The sequence below is a fragment of the Tribolium madens genome, unplaced genomic scaffold, assembly GCF_015345945.1.
Source record: "Tribolium madens isolate multiple individuals breed KSU strain unplaced genomic scaffold, Tmad_KSU_1.1 Scaffold_19;HRSCAF=116;Tcas5.2_LG9, whole genome shotgun sequence".
Lineage (NCBI taxonomy): Eukaryota > Metazoa > Arthropoda > Insecta > Coleoptera > Tenebrionidae > Tribolium > Tribolium madens.
The window spans coordinates 7,246,666-7,265,579 of record NW_025400983.1 but is presented as its reverse complement, the minus strand read 5'-3'; the positions used below and the strand labels follow the sequence as shown (position 1 = coordinate 7,265,579).

General features: G+C 40.6%; 1 protein-coding gene across 50 annotated transcripts in view; it reads left to right on the top strand.

Annotated features, from left to right (window-relative positions):
* LOC123014772 (Down syndrome cell adhesion molecule-like protein Dscam2) overlaps positions 1 to 18,914 on the top strand; it is a 50,269-nt gene that overhangs the window by 18,958 nt on the left and 12,397 nt on the right. For 16 of the 50 annotated variants that reach the window (XM_044414140.1, XM_044414123.1, XM_044414238.1 and 13 more), the window contains exons 5-13: positions 1,422 to 1,551; positions 3,519 to 3,781; positions 3,835 to 4,416; positions 4,471 to 4,632; positions 11,331 to 11,618; positions 11,682 to 11,969; positions 17,464 to 17,583; positions 17,636 to 17,809; positions 17,855 to 18,913. In XM_044414140.1, the coding sequence (XP_044270075.1) occupies positions 1,422 to 1,551; positions 3,519 to 3,781; positions 3,835 to 4,416; positions 4,471 to 4,632; positions 11,331 to 11,618; positions 11,682 to 11,969; positions 17,464 to 17,583; positions 17,636 to 17,809; positions 17,855 to 18,913 (3,066 nt within the window). The other 34 variants (XM_044414190.1, XM_044414109.1, XM_044414089.1 and 31 more) reach the window with 26 other exon arrangements.

Here is an 18,914-nt window from a genome sequence, read left to right as displayed (position 1 = left end):
CCTCAAACGTCAAATTGACTTCATTTGAGGATCGGGAAAAGACTGATATTGCCTTGCTTTGTCAAGCTCAGGGTTACCCATCACCCACATTTAGGTAATTGAAAAAAAATCTTGTTTCTGGTCTTTAGAACCGATTGGTCTGCGAGCCCCCAATTTAATTTCCGATGTCAGAAGTATAACAATTGAGAAAATTTCCTGTTTTGGTTTGACGCTTTTATGCCAGGCACAGGGTTTCCCTACACCCACATTCAGGTATTTTTACTTTTCTAATTGTTATAATAATTAATTTAGAGCCGGTCGGGACGCGAGCTCCTAAATTATTAGCCGATTCTAAATTCAAATACGTGGAGAGAGAAGCAGGTTTGGAAATACCCGTTTTTTGCCAAGCTCAAGGATTTCCCGTCCCTTCATTCAGGTGATTTTTTACTAAATCTTTCGTTTAGAACCGGTGGGGACCAAAACTCCGGCTTTTTCCACCGATATAAAAGTCCTGGGTTATCAGAGAGACTCAAAACAAAACGTTGCTTTGTTGTGCCCGGCTCAAGGTTTCCCTTCCCCTTCATTCAGGTACTTGAGTTCAGATTTTTTTATTTGGTTTTCTTGTCTAGAACCTGTGGGATATAAGGCACCAACTTTTTCGTCACTTTCCAAAACCTTTTCTTATGAAATACAACAAGGACACGGTTTTGTGTTGTTTTGTCCAGCTCAAGCTCTTCCAGTCCCAATGTTCAGGTACTACAATTTCCAAAATTGTAATTGTTGCTCTCTTGGTAGAACCAATCGGGTTTAAAGCACCTACTTTTCAAAATGATGCGACCAGTATTTCATACACTCGTACGATTGATCAGAGTTTTGGACTTTTGTGTCAAGCTCAAGCCTATCCTATACCGATTTTCAGGTAAGTTTGATTCTAATTAGGTTTTTTTTCTACTTAGAACCTGTGGGCCTTAAAGCACCTTCTTTTTCCTCGGATTCAAAAAGTTTCACTTTTGAACGTCGCCAAAATCAAAGTTTTGCTCTACTTTGCCCGGCCCAAGCCCAACCTTCCCCTCTATTCAGGTACGTCTAAAAATTACTAATTTTGTTTTGATTGAACTTTAGAACCAATCGGGTCGAAAGCACCGGCATTTTCCAACGATGCCGTCAGTTCGACTTACATTCGAACAGTTGGTATGGGTTTTGGCCTACTTTGTCAAGCACAGGGATACCCTGCCCCTTTGTTCAGGTACTTCTATACCATTTTTTAAATAGAACCTCAAACTAGTGTTGCCCCCACTGCCAAAGACAAGACAATTTCTGGTCTTAAAAGTTTTTCACCAAGGGACAAAACGGTCCCACTTTTGTGCGCAGCTCAAGGTTTTCCTGCACCTATCTACAGGTAATTGCAAGGGTACCATCTATCCCCCACATTTTTTTTCCAGAACCTACTGGCAAAATTTCCCCAAAAATTCCCGGTCAAAAGTACGAAGGTGGCAAAATTTTGATCAGGCCCCAAAATCGAACCACTTTTCTTACTTGTGATGTAGTGGGGTACCCCGTACCTCTATACAGGTAATTGTTTTTACAGAACCGACCAATAATATTGCGCCTAAAGCCGTCGATAAGAAAATTGGATTTACGGCTATTTCTAATAATGTGAAAGAAAGTGTTTTTCTGATGTGTCCAGTTGTGGCGTTTCCGGTGCCCCTTTTTAGGTACTTATTTCTTTGGTTGCATGGGTACCCTTTTTTCACCACTTTTCTGATCCTTCTAAAACTTCCAGAACCCACGGGAAAAATTTCTCCTAAAGTCCCTGGTCGAAAGTATGACGGAGGTGTGATTTTGATTCACCCTCGAAACCAAACAGCTTTTGTTACTTGTGACGTGGTTGGCTACCCTGTCCCTCTATACAGGTAAATTGATTGGGCAAATTTTTGCAGAACCGACCAATAATATAGCCCCAAAGGCTTTAGACAAGAAATTTGGCTTCACTTTGGTATCGGAAAACGTAAATGAGACGATTTTTCTCATGTGTCCAGTCGTGGCGTTCCCTGTCCCATTATTCAGGTACTTACCAGTACTTACTTTTTTGCATGGTTACAGAACCCACAAATAATGTCTCTCCCAAAAAAGTGGGAGCAGAATTTGGAGGTTGGAGGGTTTTAAATGTTGCAAATGGTACTATTGCATGGCTGACCTGTCAAGTGAGCGGGTTTCCGGTACCACGTTTTAAGTAAGTGCATTATTTTGGCCACCATTTTGAAAGTGCTCGTTAGAATCGTCTTTGGACCTTCCATCATCTTTGAATTTTCTTCCAGAACCTACAAATAACGTTCCTCCTAAAAAAGACCTCGAGCGTTTCGAAGGTCATCAGTTAGTCAAAATCCCTAAACTTGGTACTGCTTGGTTAACCTGTCAGGTTACTGGTTACCCTGTTCCTAGATATATGTAAGTAATAAAGTTTGAAAGGCCCGTTTGAGTTACTATTTCGATTGTTATCTCTCGGTTCAATTCCTTTCTAGAACCAACCAATAACGTAGCACCAAAAAAAGATGGTGAAAAGTTCGAAGGCTGGAAAGTACTTCTAGTGGTACAAAATAGCACGGCTTGGTTAACTTGCCAGGTTACCGGATATCCGGTCCCGCGATACATGTAAGTAATCCTCTTGGAAAGTACTCCTAGTGCTGCTTGATCAACTAAAACAGGTAAGTGCATGCATGAACCAGCATAGGGATTCTGCATTGTTTCGTTTTGCTTTTTCTCCTCTCACAGTTAGCTTGTTATCACGCCTGTTGAGTACCTCCAGAATCCTAATTGCTGGTTCTTTTCAGAACCTACTAATAATTTACCACCAAAACTCGTGGGGGAAAAAACTCCATGGAAGATAACATCTTTTCCCGAAAAAAGCGATGGCGTAATTATGTGTCCAGTCGTTGGTTTTCCTTATCCGGTATTTAAGTAAGTTTGATGTTGCTAGTGTAGTACTGTGTCACCCTTTCCTTGTCACATTCTTACATAAAATTTGTCTTAGAACCGACCAACAACGTTCCCCCGAAATCGTCCGGTCGCAAAATCGATGGTAGCATTGTCATTGAAGTACCTCTCAGTCAAGATATCGTAATAACTTGCGAAGTTTCCGCTTACCCTATCCCTAAATTCAGGTACTTACAGTCTTACAATTCCGTTTTGTCTAGAACCGACTGGTCTGACAGCCCCTAAAATTTCCGGAGACGGTTTAAATAAAAAACTCGCTCATAATTTCCAACACGTTGCTCTTCTATGCGACGCTCAGTCATTCCCAACACCTGTCAAAAGGTACTTCTTCTCTTACTTGTGATTTTTCAGAACCGACTGGATTTGTTCGGCCTCAAGTAATTTCCCGTACGATTGATATAAGGGTATCAAAATTAAATGAAACAGCTGTGGCCTTCTGCCCCGCTCAATCTTTTCCCGTTCCATTATTTAGGTAAAACAATACTCCAAGCCCGTATTTTTGCAATTATCGAGTAGTTCTTAAATGTGGTTCTCCCTTGTTCCAGGTGGTACAAATTCGTCGAAGGAACCACGCGGAAACAAGCTGTGACCCTCAACGACCGAGTCAAGCAAGTCGCTGGGACTCTCATCATCCGCGAAGCCAAAGTCGAAGACTCGGGGAAATACCTCTGCGTTGTAAACAACTCAGTTGGAGGAGAAAGCGTTGAAACGGTTCTAACTGTGACAGCGCCCTTAAAAGCCAAGATCGAACCGCAAGTCCAGACTATCGATTTCGGAAGACCCGCCACTTTCACTTGCAATTTCGAAGGTTCGTTGCTTATAATCATAATCAATCATAATTTTATTTAATTTCTGTGGCAGGAAATCCCATCAAGACTATAAGTTGGTTAAAAGACGGACATCCGATTGATCACAATGAAGCTGTTTTACGGATTGAATCAGTCCGGAAGGAGGACAAAGGCATGTACCAGTGTTTTATCCGCAATGACCAGGAAAGTGCCGAGGCGACAGCCGAGTTGAAGTTAGGAGGAAGGTTCGAGCCACCGCAAATCAGACACGCCTTCAATGAAGAGACAGTCCAGCCTGGCAATTCAGTTTTTTTGAAATGCATCGCTTCAGGAAACCCGACACCGGAAATCACGTGGGAGTTGTACGGACGGAGGTTGTCCAACAGCGAGAGAAACCAAATCGGGCAGTATGTCACGGTGAATGGTGATGTTGTTTCGCATTTAAACATCACTGCAATCCATACGAATGATGGCGGGTTGTACCGATGTGTCGCTAGTAGTAAAGTCGGGTCAGCGGATCACTCAGCAAGGATAAATGTTTATGGTTTACCCTTTGTGAGGTCCATGGAGAAGCAAGCGATTGTGGCTGGGGGTACTCTCATCGTCCATTGCCCCTTTGCGGGTCATCCGGTGGATAGTGTTGTATGGGAGCGAGGTTAGTTGTTCTCCTAGAATTTTTGTGTTTATCTCACCGATTTATTGATTGTAGATGGTAGACAATTGCCGATCAACAGGAAACAGAAAGTTTTCATCAATGGTACTCTCATTATCGAAAACGTCGAACGAGCGTCCGACCAAGCGACCTACGACTGCGTCGCCAAAAACTCTCAGGGATACAGTGCCAGAGGCTCTCTCGAAGTCCAAGTCATGGGTGAGTACAAATTTTTACTGTTTTGTACCCACTGCCACATCACTTGATCGGGTTGTAAAGATTCACACATTGCCCGACCATACAAACTGGTGATGTGGCGGTGCAATTTTCCAGCTTTGTGATAGGATTCAACGACGGCAGGACTACCAGATATCGCGTGTGTACTTATAATTAAGTTGTGATTTTCTTTCAGAGTGTGTTGCAGCGTAAGGTAAGCCGTGAGTGTATCATGTATATCACCGTAAATTCATTATTTTCGTATTTGTATACATTTCACAGAAGAGGCCCATGTGTTATTTTGTCCCGTTGAATTTTTTTACAGTGGCACCTATCATAAGTCCTTTTCAGTTCGATGGTCCGTTGAATGCCGGCGATACGGCTGTTTTAACATGTTACGTTCCTAAAGGCGATCGTCCCCTTAAGATCAAGTGGTTTTTTAACGGCAGACACATAACACATCACACGAGAGGAATCTCGATTTCTTCATTCGGTAGTCAAGCCAGTATTCTTAATATTAATTCGGTGGAGTCGCATCATAAAGGGGAATATGCGTGTGTCGTCACGAACGCGGCGGGGAAGTCCAAATATGTTGCTTTTTTAGACGTTAATGGTACTAGACTATTTGTTCTTTAGTTCAGTTTTTTGTTTCTACCTTACCTCAAACCATGTGCAGTTTCACCTCAAGGGCTCTTTACTTTCGAAATCTTCTAGTGGCTCCTCAAATTTTGCCATTTGATTTCGGGGAAGACTCAGTCAATGAAGGGGACACAGTTTCCTTGCAATGTACCGTAGTTAAAGGCGACAACCCATTAAATATCACATGGATTTTAAACAATAAAACTGTCGACGAATCTCATGGAATTATCATCAGCCAATTAAAACGAGTTAGTATAATGACAATTGACTCGGCACAAGCTAATCACGCGGGACGATATACCTGCTTTGCTTCAAATCCCGCCGGAAGTACCACTTTTTCAGCAGATTTAAACATCAACGGTGCGTCCACTTTCTAACACTTTTTCTTATCCAGTACCTCCCCAAATCATTCCTTTCGATTTTGGTGAAGATTCAATCAACGAAGGAGATGGTGTTTCTGTCCAGTGTACTGTGTCAAAAGGGGATTATCCTCTAAACATTTCTTGGACTTTAAACGGCCACTTCATCGACCAAACTAACGGCATTGTCATCAATAGGGCTTCAAAAAGAGTCAGTACTTTGAGTATTGACAATGTCCAAAGCACCCACGTAGGAAATTACACATGTCTGGCCAGCAATTCAGCTTCAGTGACCACTTATACCACTTCATTATTTATTAATGGTACTTTTGTGTTTTGCTTTTAACACTTTTTTCCCTTCACTACCCTAGTACCACCCCAAATTGTTCCTTTTGAATTCGGCGAAGACCCGACAAATTCAGGCGACTTGGCAACTGTGAACTGTGCTATAACTAAAGGAGACCTCCCTATTAACATAACGTGGAGCTTGAACGGTCATCCAGTTCAAACCATTGGAGGAATAACCGTGGGTCAGATGGGTAAACGAATAAGTACCTTGAGTATTGACTCAGTCGATGCGAAACACGCCGGAACCTATATGTGTACTGCCCAAAACAAAGCGGGGACGATCACTCATTCATCCACACTATACGTAAACGGTACTACACGTAAAAATTACTTTTTGTGTCCCAGTTTCCCCCCAAATCCACCCTTTCGAATTTGGCGACGAATCTGTCAACTCGGGCGAGATGGCAATCGTGAATTGTGCCGTAATTAAGGGCGACTTGCCCTTAACAATCACGTGGACACTTAATGGTCGCCCTTTTGAAACGATAGAAGGTGTGAATGTCATGCAGACGAAAAAAAGGGTCAGTCAGTTGACCATTGACGACGTCCAGGCCCACCACGCCGGGAAATACACCTGTTGGGCGGCCAACAACGCCGGAAATGCGAGTTTTTCATCATATTTGCGCGTCAATGGTGATTGTTGTTAGCTTAGATTATTTATTTTAGTACCACCCCAAATTGTCCCTTTTGATTTTGGCGAAGAGTCAGTTGATTCGGGTGATATGGCCACGACGCAGTGTGCTGTAACTAAGGGTGATTTTCCCATTACTATCACTTGGAATTTGAATAATCGTTCTATCAGTGATGTCTCAGGTGTTATTGTTTCCAAAATTAATAAAAGAATCAGTACTTTAAGTATAGATTCGGTTGAGGCGATGCATTCAGGCACCTATACTTGTCTCGCCGTAAATAAAGCTGGGACTTCGAGTTTTTCGGCCGTTTTGAACGTGAATGGTACTTTCTAGTGTTAAAATCAGTTTTGTTGCTTGATTTTGTTGAATAGTTTTTTTCTTTGGTTTGTAGTCCCTCCCCAAATACATCCATTTAATTTCGGAGACGAATCGATTAATTCTGGTGATGCCGTGATTGCCACTTGTGCAGTAACCAAAGGTGATTTTCCACTTAAGATACGGTGGACTTTAAATAATCAGCCACTTAGCGACTTTGATGGTATAACAATCATGAATAATAAAAGAGCAAGTCAACTTACGATCGAATCGGTCCAGGAGCGTCATGCAGGGGAGTTTAGGTGTATTGCGGAGAATAAGGCTGGAGTTGCAGAGTATTCTACTTATCTGAATGTTAATGGTATATTTTTTTCGTTAGGTGTCATAGTAGTAGTTTTCGTTTGAATAAATTTTCATTTCTTCCTCCAGTTCCCCCTCAAATAAATCCTTTCGAGTTTGGCGAAGATGCGGTCAATTCCGGTGATCTTCTCATGACGACTTGTTTTGTAACAAAGGGTGATTTACCAATTCAAATTTCATGGACTTTGAATAATAGACCCATCGACGAATTCGATGGTGTTAGTGTTATGAATACTAATAAAAGAGCAAGTCAGCTCACAATAGATGCTGTGGAAGGTCATCACAGAGGAGAGTACAAATGTATCGCAGAAAATAGGGCCGGGATGTCTGAATTTTCGACATTTTTGAACGTTAATGGTACTTGCACGCTGTATTTTTTTTATTTTAATTTATTCTTTTTGCACTATTCCACATGGGCCTTCTGTCGTTTCGTTTCAGATTCAGGTGTTTTTACCATTTTTAGTTCCTCCTCAAATAAATCCTTTCGAATTTGGCCAAGACTCGGTTAATTCTGGTGATCTTCTCATGACCATTTGCTTCGTAACGAAGGGTGATTTACCGATTAAAATTTCTTGGACTTTGAATAGTAAGCCAATTAGTGAGATTGATGGTATTACTGTCATGAATACTAATAAGAGAGCGAGTCAATTGACGATTGAATCGCTAGAAGCTTATCACAGAGGAGAGTACAAATGTATCGCAGAAAATATGGCTGGAGTATCAGAATTTTCAACTTTTTTGAATGTTAATGGTACTTTTGTTATTTTCATTGATATCTTTTTTTTTGTGTTTTCCCCTTTCTGATTCACTTGCTTTTTACAGTTCCACCCCAAATTCACCCTTTCGATTTTGGGGATAGTGCGACTAATTCTGGTGATATTATTATTGCCACTTGTTTGGTAATAAAGGGTGATTTACCCATAAAAATTTACTGGAGTTTAAATAATAAACCAATTAGTGAGTTTGATGGTATTGCTTCAATGAATACCAACAAAAGAGCCAGCCAACTTACTATAGAGTCTGTCCAAGCCCATCACAGAGGCGAATACAAGTGTGTAGCAGAGAACAAGGCTGGGGTATCAGAATTTTCAACATTTTTAAACGTTAATGGTATTTTTCCATTTTTACACCGTCTTTACTATTACCTATATTACCCTTTTATCTATTTTCCTCTAAAAGTAGGTATTTTAAGATCAACGTTGGTGGATTTTTTGTATATTGATTTTGTACTTATTTCTTCTTGATATTAAGCAATTTTCGTTGTGCTTCGCAGTTCCTCCACAAATACATCCTTTTGATTTTGGGGAAGACGCTATTAATTCTGGAGATATAGTTATGGCAAATTGTTTGGTATCAAAAGGAGACTTACCGATTAGGTTTTACTGGCAATTAAATAATAGAGAAATCGCAGAATTTGACGGTATTTCTGCTACTAATGCCAACAAAAGAGCTAGTCAACTCACAATAGAGTCTGCACAAGCTCATCATAGAGGAGAATACAAGTGTGTGGCAGAAAATAAGGCCGGAGTTTCGGAATTTTCAGCGTTTTTAAATGTTAACGGTATTTTTGAAATGTTTCAATATTGTTTCAACTTTATTTCCTAAATTCATCCTATTTCACCATTCTTTAGAACTTTTTGATTAACCACATGGGCTTTTACTTTTGATTTTTCCATTATTTCCCAGCAAATTTATCGTACCTTTAGTACCTCCTCAGATACACCCATTCGACTTTGGCGAGGACCCCATCAACACAGGAGACGTGGTTATTGTCAATTGTTTTGTGACAAAGGGTGATTTGCCCATCAGAATTTACTGGACTTTACATAACAAACCCATTGTTGACTTCGATGGAATTAGTTCCACAAATACGAATAAAAGAGTCAACCAACTTACCATAGAATCTGTACAAGATCATCACAGGGGAGAATACAAGTGTGTAGCAGAAAATAAGGCTGGTGCCTCGGAATTTTCAGCATTGTTGAATGTTAACGGTATTTTTGAACTGTTTATTTTTTTGACCTTATTTTCCCAAGATTTATTCTGTTTTTCCATCCCTTAGAAAATTTGCATTAGATCAACATTCAGTCTGGTTATTGTTCTTCAGCAAATATTTTTACTCGTTTTTTTATTCACCACATGGGCCTTTATTTTTGACTTCACCATTTTGTTTTTAAGCAAATTTATTGTACCTTTTAGTACCTCCCCAGATACACCCTTTCGATTTTGGCGAAGACCCCATTAATTCGGGCGATATGGTTATGGTCAATTGTTTCGTAACAAAAGGTGATCTACCCATCAAAATCTTCTGGACACTGAATAATAAACTCGTAAATGAATTGGACGGAATTTCTGTTATCAAAGCCAATAAAAGGGCAAGTCAGCTCACTATAGAGTCAGTGCAAGACCACCACAGTGGAGAATACAAGTGCTTAGCTGAAAACAAAGCTGGACTTTCTGAATTTTCAGCAATTTTGAACATTAATGGTACTTTAGTTTTAGTTTCATTGTTTGCATTTTTTTCCCTACCTAGTGGCCCCCCAAATCATGCCTTTTGACTTTGGCCACCAACCTGTAAATTCCGGTGAGATGACAACAACCCAATGTGCTGCTATCAAAGGCGATTTTCCCATAACCATTACATGGAGTCTCAATAATCAAACCATTAGCACCATTCCTGGAATTACGGTGTCACAAACCAATAAAAGAATCAGTAGTTTGAGTATAGAATCAGTCGAAGCAATCCATTCTGGTATTTTCACGTGTACTGCTGTAAATAAAGCGGGGTCTGCAAGCTACTCGTCGGTTTTGAACGTCAACGGTACTAGTCTATTTTGCTTTACTTCTTCTTCTTCTTAAGTGATTTTTATTTGTAAGTACTTTTGACACCATTCTTTATTGTTTTTGACCAACCATGGGCCTCAAACCTTCTGTGAACCTACCTTTCCACGTCAAATCATCCTTTTACAGTGGCACCCCAAATTTTACCTTTTGATTTCGGCGAGGAGTCTGTCAATTCTGAAGATGTAGCTTCGATCCAATGTACCGTATTTAAGGGTGATTTACCCATCAAAATTACATGGTTGCACAACAATAAGACCATTGAACCTAATCATGGCATTGCAATTTCAAAAGTTAGCAAAAAAGTCACATCTTTGACCATTGACTCAGTGCAAGAGGAGCACGCAGGATCATATACTTGTCTAGCCAAAAACAAGGCCGGAAGTACCAGTTACACAGCGATTTTGAACGTCAACGGTACTTGTTTGTGTTGACGTTTTGATTAGTAGTTTTCTCCTCAAACCACACAATTTTTGTGTATTTCCAGTCCCTCCTCAAATTTTACCTTTCAATTTTGGCGAAGAATCGGTCAATTCTGGGGACGTTGCCTCTCTGCAATGTACAGTACATAAAGGGGATCTACCAATAAACATCACGTGGCTCCATAATAACATGACTATTGGTTACAATGATGGGATTTTAATAACCAAAGCTGGGAAAAAAGTTAGTACTGTGACTATAGATTCGGTCCAAGCCCAACACGTAGGAACCTATACTTGTTTTGCTGAAAACAGAGCCGGAATTGATAGTTTTTCGGCTTATTTGCGCGTCAACGGTAAAAATAATAATTTTAGTGTATTTCTGTCCACTTTTGCCCCACCTTATATACCCTTCTGATGGTTTATAGTTGCCCCCCAAATTCTTCATTTTGATTTCGGAGGAGAACCGGTCAATTCTGGTGATTTAGCTTCTTTGACTTGTTCAGTCTTCAAGGGTGACCTACCAGTGAACATCTCGTGGTATCATGATAACAAAATGGTGCGCGATAGCGATGGTATTCTTGTTAGTACCGCCGGGCGCAAAATTAGTACTCTTAGCATCGACTTAGTGCAAGCACAGCATGCAGGGACATACACTTGCCTTGCCCAAAACCGGGCTGGTACCACTTCATACTCCGCAGATTTACTCGTGAATGGTACTTTTATTTATTGTTTAGTAGTTTTTGTTGGTTACTTTGTTTTATTTAAATTCTGAACCGACCTTCCAGTGACCCCCCAAATCCTACCTTTTAATTTCGGCGAAGAAACTATGAACACAGGGGATTCGACTTCTTTGACTTGTACTATAAGTAAAGGCGACCTCCCAGTTCAAATAACATGGTCTCACAACAATAAGACTATAACTAGCAACGAAAATATAGTAATTTTAAAAATGAGCAAAAAAATCAGTACTCTTAGCTTTGACTCGGTCCAAGCTGAGCACATCGGAGAGTATCGATGTACCGCCAAAAACACAGCAGGATCTACAAGTGCTTCAGCTTTCTTGAACGTTAATGGTACTTCGATTTTTTTTTGTTTTACTTTAGTCTGCTTCTATCCAAAGTACCATCCTGTTTCAGTCGCTCCCCAGATCCTCCATTTTGACTTTGGTGACGATCCCATCAACACTGGTGATTCAACTTCTTTGACATGTTCCATAAATAAAGGAGATCTACCGATTGATATTTTGTGGTCTCATAATAATAATACTGTGAACACCGATAGTACCATCTCAGTGATTCGAGTCAACAAGAAAATCAGTACTTTGAGCATAGAATCGGTTCAAGCGGAGCACATTGGGGAATACACCTGTATCGCCAAAAACCTGGCTGGAGTTACAAGCTACTCGACTTTTCTCCACGTCAATGGTACCTAATTGTCACTTTTGTTTTAGTACCACCCCAAATCCTCCCTTTTAATTTTGGTGACGATCCTGTAAATTCTGGTGATGTTGTTTCTCTGACTTGTTCGGTAAATAAGGGTGATTTGCCTTTACACATCTTTTGGAGTTTCAACAATGACACTAATGTTGAAAAGTTTGGTATCGTGGTCAGTTTGGTTAACAAACGGTTGAGTACTTTGAGTATCGATTCCGTGGACGCCCATCATAGAGGAGACTACAAATGTATCGCCAAAAATGCTGCCGGTATTGGCATACATTCCACCCAATTGAACGTTAATGGTAATAATTAATAAATCAAAGTTTTGTTTCCCTAGTACCACCCCAAATTGTACCTTTCGAGTTTGGTGACCAACAAGTCTATTCTGGTGATAGCGTCTCAGTTGCTTGTTCCATAAGTAAGGGGGATCTTCCTTTGAATATTACGTGGTTGTTCAACGGAGTTATTATCAACTCACCTGGCATTTTAATTAACCACGTGACCAAAAAACTGAGTACTTTAAGCATCGAGAGTGCCACTGCGGATCATACAGGGGAATATACATGTCGGGCGGCGAATCCAGCCGGATTTGCGACTTTTTCGTCCCATTTATACGTCAATGGTACTTAGTAGACTAAGAGTTCTTTTATTTTTTGTACCCAGTACTACCCCACATCACTCCTTTCGAATTTGAGGGCGAGTCAAACACTGGCGATAACGTCCAAATCACATGTCACGTCGGTAAAGGTGACGTTCCTTTGAACATCACATGGACTCTCAATAAGGCACCCATTAACCCATTATCTGGGATCACAACTCTTCCAATCGGGGCTCGCACCAACCTACTAAATATTAATTCAGTTGATCGGGAACACGCCGGAAATTACACTTGTGAAGCATCAAATCGTGGCGGTACCGCCTCACATACTGCCACCCTTCTTATTAACGGTACCCAGTTTTTGTAATATATGCACTTTTAACCCACAGTACTACCCTATATTCTCCCATTTGATTTTGATGGTGAAGCCAATACTGGAGATAGTACCCAACTGAATTGTTATGTGAGTAAAGGTGATACTCCTCTTAATATCACGTGGACTTTGAACGAGAAAGAAATTGATTTGGAGTCGGGGATTACGACAACATTGATTGGAAGTCGTACCAACTTACTTACGATTAATGCGGTGCAACCACAACACAGTGGTGTCTATACTTGTATCGCTGCTAACAAGGGTGGGACGGCAGTACACAGTGCCGAACTTTTTATCAACGGTACTTTTTGTTTCTMGTTTTTTAGTTTCTTAACTATTAGTTAGTTTCATTAGTTTGAAATCTTTCACAGTACCACCCCAAATAGTCCATTTCGATTTTGGCGACGAACCTGTCAATTCTGCCGACATGGCCTCTGTTACATGCATTGTTACTAAAGGAGATTTTCCAATCGATATCACTTGGACTTTAAATAACCAATCCGTCGAGACAATTCAAGGAATCACAGTCATGCGTACCAACAAACGGATCAGTCAACTCAGCATCGACTCAGTTCAAGCTGACCATTCCGGAGAATTCACTTGTTTGGCTAGCAATCCGGCCGGCAATGCATCATACTCTTCAACCTTGCATGTCAATGGTACCAAAAATGATTTTTGTTGTAGTACCACCTCAGATCACTCCTTTTGAATTTACCGACAATCCTGTCAATTCCGAGGATATGTGTTCCCTGTTTTGTACCGTCAGTAAAGGAGATTTTCCCATTGAAATCTCTTGGATGCTTAATAACCGGTCCATAGAGTCATACCAAGGAATCTCAGTTATGCGTACTAACAAAAGAATCAGCCAACTCAGTATCGACTCAGTTCAGGCTGAGCACGCCGGCGAGTATACCTGTCTTGCCAAAAATCCGGCTGGAATAACTCACCAATCGGCGATATTGCACGTCAATGGTACATTTAGGTTTTTTTCTTTTAGTACCACCCCAAATTATCCCATTTGATTTTACCGACGATCCGGTCAATTCCGAAGACATGTCTTCACTCACTTGTACAGTAAACAAAGGCGATTTTCCTATTACGATATCGTGGAGTTTGAATAATCGTTCAGTTGAAACAATTCAAGGAATCACAGTAATGCGTACCAATAAACGGATCAGCCAACTCAGTATTGACTCAGTCCAGGCTGAGCACGCCGGTGAATACACATGTATTGCCAAAAACTCGGCTGGAATCACACATCAATCAGCAGTTTTGCACGTGAATGGTATTTCTGATTCGAGTTATGTTGTTTTTTCCCAGTTTTACCCCACATTACACCTTTTAATTTCGATGGAGAGGCCAATAGAGGAGATAGTGTGCAAGTTTCGTGTTATGCTAGTAAGGGGGATATTCCGGTTAGTTTTTCGTGGCTTTTGAACGGAAAACCTACTTTTGATTTGGACGGAATTGGAGTCTCCTCGTTTGGGAAAAAAACTTCAGTTTTGAGTATTGATTCAGTAGATGACCAACATGCCGGGAACTACACGTGTTTAGCTTCAAATCGAGCAGGAGTTTCGGCATTTACGGCAACTCTAGCTGTCAAGGGTACTCGGACACGCTTTTTGCTTTTTTAACCAAAAACCCTGACCAAAACCAAATCCAAATTTTTGTTTTTGATTTTCCTAGTTTTGCCAAARATCCAGCCTTTCAATTTCGGAGATGAGCCAAAATTTATCAAAGATTCGGCTAACGTGCAGTGTGGTCTTTCATCTGGTGATACTCCAGTGGTCTTCTCATGGATGCTAAATGGCAAACCCGTTGAAAAGATTGATGGAATAACTATTGGAACCTTTGGGAAAAAAATGTCGGTTTTAAGTATTGACTCACTCTCGGAAATACATGCCGGAAATGTGACTTGTCTAGCATCCAACAAAGCCGGAATTTCAAGCTACACAACAGAACTAATAATTAAGGCTACTTCCAAACTTTTCTTATTTTTCCTTTTTTCCCAGTGTTGCCACGAATTACCCCTTTTTATTTCGAAGACAATCCCGTCCATTCCGGTCAGTACGTCCAAGTCACGTGTCTCGCATCTGAAGGTGACTTACCCATCAAAATTGAATGGACTCTAAACAGCAAAAAAATTGAGGATTTTCCCGAAATTTCCACCTCGAAAATGGGAAAACGCAGCTCTATTTTGGCCATAGAAGCAGTGTCATACATCCATGCTGGAAATTATACTTGTCTGGCCAAAAACAGGGCAGGAAGTGCCAAATTCGTGACTCAACTACAAGTTAATGGTTGATTGTGTTACAAATTTTCCTCCATTCTGTTGCTTTATTTTTTTGCATTGCTTCCTTCCAGTTCCTCCCCAAATCACGCATTTCGATTTTGGAAGCGATCCCATCAATTCCGGTGACATGGTTTCCGTGTTTTGTATCGTGAACAAAGGGGATTTCCCTTTGGAAATACAATGGACCCTAAATGGGAAAAATGTTGGACAAATTGATGGTATTACAGTATTGAGGACCAGCAAAAGAATCACACAGTTGAACATTGATTCCGTCCAAGCCGAACACTCAGGGAAATATGTTTGCTTGGCGGAAAATCCGGCTGGGAAAATTGAACATTCGGCTTATTTGCGAGTAAATGGTACTTTTGATTTTCCTTCATTTTAGTTTTACCAAAACTTCTCCCTTTCACTTTTGGTGACGAACCTTCCTATTTGGGTGAATCTACAACTGTTCAATGTAGTCTTTCTTTGGGTGATATGCCGGTGAAATTTTCATGGACCTTAAATGGGAAACCTTTAACTGATATTCAAGGCGTAAATATTGCTTCTTTCGGCAAAAAAACTTCCGTTATCAGCATAGAATCGGTAGATGAACACCATGCAGGGAATTACTCCTGTGTGGCAGAAAACAAAGCAGGAGTTGCTAGTCACTCTTCTGTCTTAACAGTGAAGGGTAATTTCTCATTTGTGTTCTTGTATTTATTTCTTAGTTTCACCCCGAATCATCCCTTTCTATTTCGAAGAAAATCCCCTTCATTCCGGTCAGTACGCTCAAGTCAACTGTTTAGTAGCAGAAGGAGACCTACCTATCGTAATAGAATGGACTTTAAACGGGAAAACCTTTGACAATTTTGCCGAAATTTCTATCGCAAAAGTGGGAAAACGAAGCTCAATATTGACAATTGAATCTGTCTCATACACCAGCGCTGGGAATTACACTTGCCGGGCCAAAAACGCAGCAGGAGAGGCCGAATACGTGACCCAACTTTTAGTCAACGGTTAACACATTTTTTGATTTGTTTTCTCTTCTTTTTTCTTCTTTTTGAGTAGTTTTTCTTTTCAGTTTTACCCCACATTTCACCGTTCAGTTTTGGCGATACTCCTRTCCATTCCGGTCAAACCGCTCAGGTGACTTGTTTGGTGTCAGAAGGTGATCTTCCTTTGACCATAACTTGGAGTTTTCAAGGGGGTCTTCTCGATTCAAATAGTGGGGTTATAACTACAATGATYGGCAAAAAGGCGAGTTCGCTTCTAATTGATTCCGTGTCGGAACTYCAAAGTGGGAATTACACTTGCACTGCTCGGAATCCTGCCGGATCTAGTGATTATACAGCGTCGTTAGATGTTTATGGTACTTTTGCAAGTTTTATGTCTGTTGCGTGTTCGACGGATGATGGGCTTCTGTTTAAAGCTTCCACGTGGCTAATTCTTGTTGCACCATCTCGAGACTTTGGCAATGATGCGATCTCAGCTGCACCTTTTCCTTTCTCCTACACCACTCCTGAGCTGAGATGTAGGGATTTTCCCGTTTTCCATGTCCTGTGCACTTTTTCTTCTTCTTCTTTAAGTTAACTCTTTGCATGAAGTTTGTTTCTGTTGTCCTTTCACTTCTTTCAGTTACTAACTGATAAGGAGGGACTGAAATAATATTGACAATTTATATTTACTGTAAACATATTATTATTTAAGAAGGAACGAAAATGTTCATTTGCGTCACCTTTGAATTTTTCCAACACGGTCATAAAAACATTTTTTATTGGAAAACATTCAAGTACGAAAAATACATATTTGATTATTATTTTGCGTATGTTCAATTACAAAAAAAGAGTTCTTTTTTCATGTTGTTTTTTTAAGTGTTCAGTTTTTGCTTTTATTTATTGGAATTTTGGAAGTTTATTTTAGTTTAAACAAAAAATGTCTAAACTGTGTTGGAAAAACTTTATTTAATTTCTCAAAATCCGAGTACAATATTATTAGTTCCTTCCTGCCGAAGATAAAAAGTACAGATTTTCTCGAAAAAATTTTACGCTTTCACATTTGAAAGCGATTGTCTTTTGGAAAAATGTGACAAAATCAGTCCTTTTTATCAAATTGAGAATATTTTTGGCCAACAAAATTATTAATGCATGCAAGAAGCTCGATTTCGGCTTTCAAAATTACTTTGCATGACATTTGCAAGTTCAAAAAAACATTTTTACTGACCGAATTTAATTTTTAGTGCCACCAAGGTGGATATTAGAACCAACAGACAAAGCATTTGCTCAAGGCTCTGATGCCGCTGTTGAATGTAAAGCCGATGGGTTCCCCAAGCCTGTAGTGACATGGAAAAGGGCTACTGGTTAGTCCCTCCACTCAATAACAATTCTCAAACTATAAATTCTGAATTTTAGGGGTTTCACCCGGCGATTACAAAGATTTCAAACCAAACAATCCCGATATTAAAGTCGAAGATGGCACTTTAACAATTAATAATATACAAAAAACAAACGAGGGTTATTATCTATGTGAGGCTGTCAATGGGATTGGGTCTGGGTTATCTGCAGTTATCCAAATCAGCGTTCAAGGTATTGGCCACAACTGTGATGAAAAAAATTAATTGTTGTTTTTAGCCCCGCCACAATTCGATATTAAACTGAGAAACCAAACCTCCCGTCGTGGAGACCCTGCCGTCCTCCAATGCGAGGCCAAAGGCGAAAAACCGATTGGTATTTTGTGGAATATCAATAATAAACGTTTGGAACCAAAAGGCGACAATAGATACACAATCCGGGAGGAAATTCTAGCCAATGGTGTCCTTTCTGGTCTCAGTATCAAACGTACCGAACGCTCAGATTCTGCTCTCTTCACTTGTGTGGCCACTAATGCCTTCGGGAGTGACGACACTAGTATCAACATGATTGTACAAGAAGTACCAGAAGTACCATATGGGTTGAAAGTCTTAGACAAGTCGGGACGAAGTGTCCAATTATCGTGGGTTGCTCCATTTGATGGCAATTCACCCATCACTCGCTACATGATCGAATACAAACAAAGCAAAGTCAGTTGGGAGGGCAACACCGAACGGGTGCTAGTCCCAGGTGACCAAACCGAAGCTGGGGTTTTCACTCTCCGACCTGCCACCACGTACCACATCCGCATAGTCGCAGAAAACGAGATTGGGTCAAGTGAACCTTCTGATACTGTCACTATTATCACAGCAGAAGAAGTACCAGGAGGACCACCAACCAGTATCCGAGTTGAAACAAGCGACCAACATTCATTGGTCGTGTATTGGAAACCTCCAGCACGAGAGGAGTGGAATGGCGAYATTTTGGGCTATTATGTTGGTTACCGGTTGGCCAATTCAGACAAGCCATATCTTTTTGAAACTGTTGAATTCGGACGTGAGGAGGGGAAGGAACACCATTTGAAAATCTCGAATTTGAAGACTTACACCCAGTACTCTGTGGTGGTACAAGCGTTTAATAAGGTCGGAGCTGGCCCCTTGTCTGATGATATTAAGGCTTACACGGCTGAGGGAGTACCAGAACAACCTCCAGATAAGGCCACTTGTACCACTTTGACGGCTCAAACGATTCGGGTTTCGTGGGTCTCGCCGCCTCTTAACGCCGCCAATGGGGTCATTAAAGGCTACAAAGTCATTTATGGACCATCAGACACTTGGTTTGG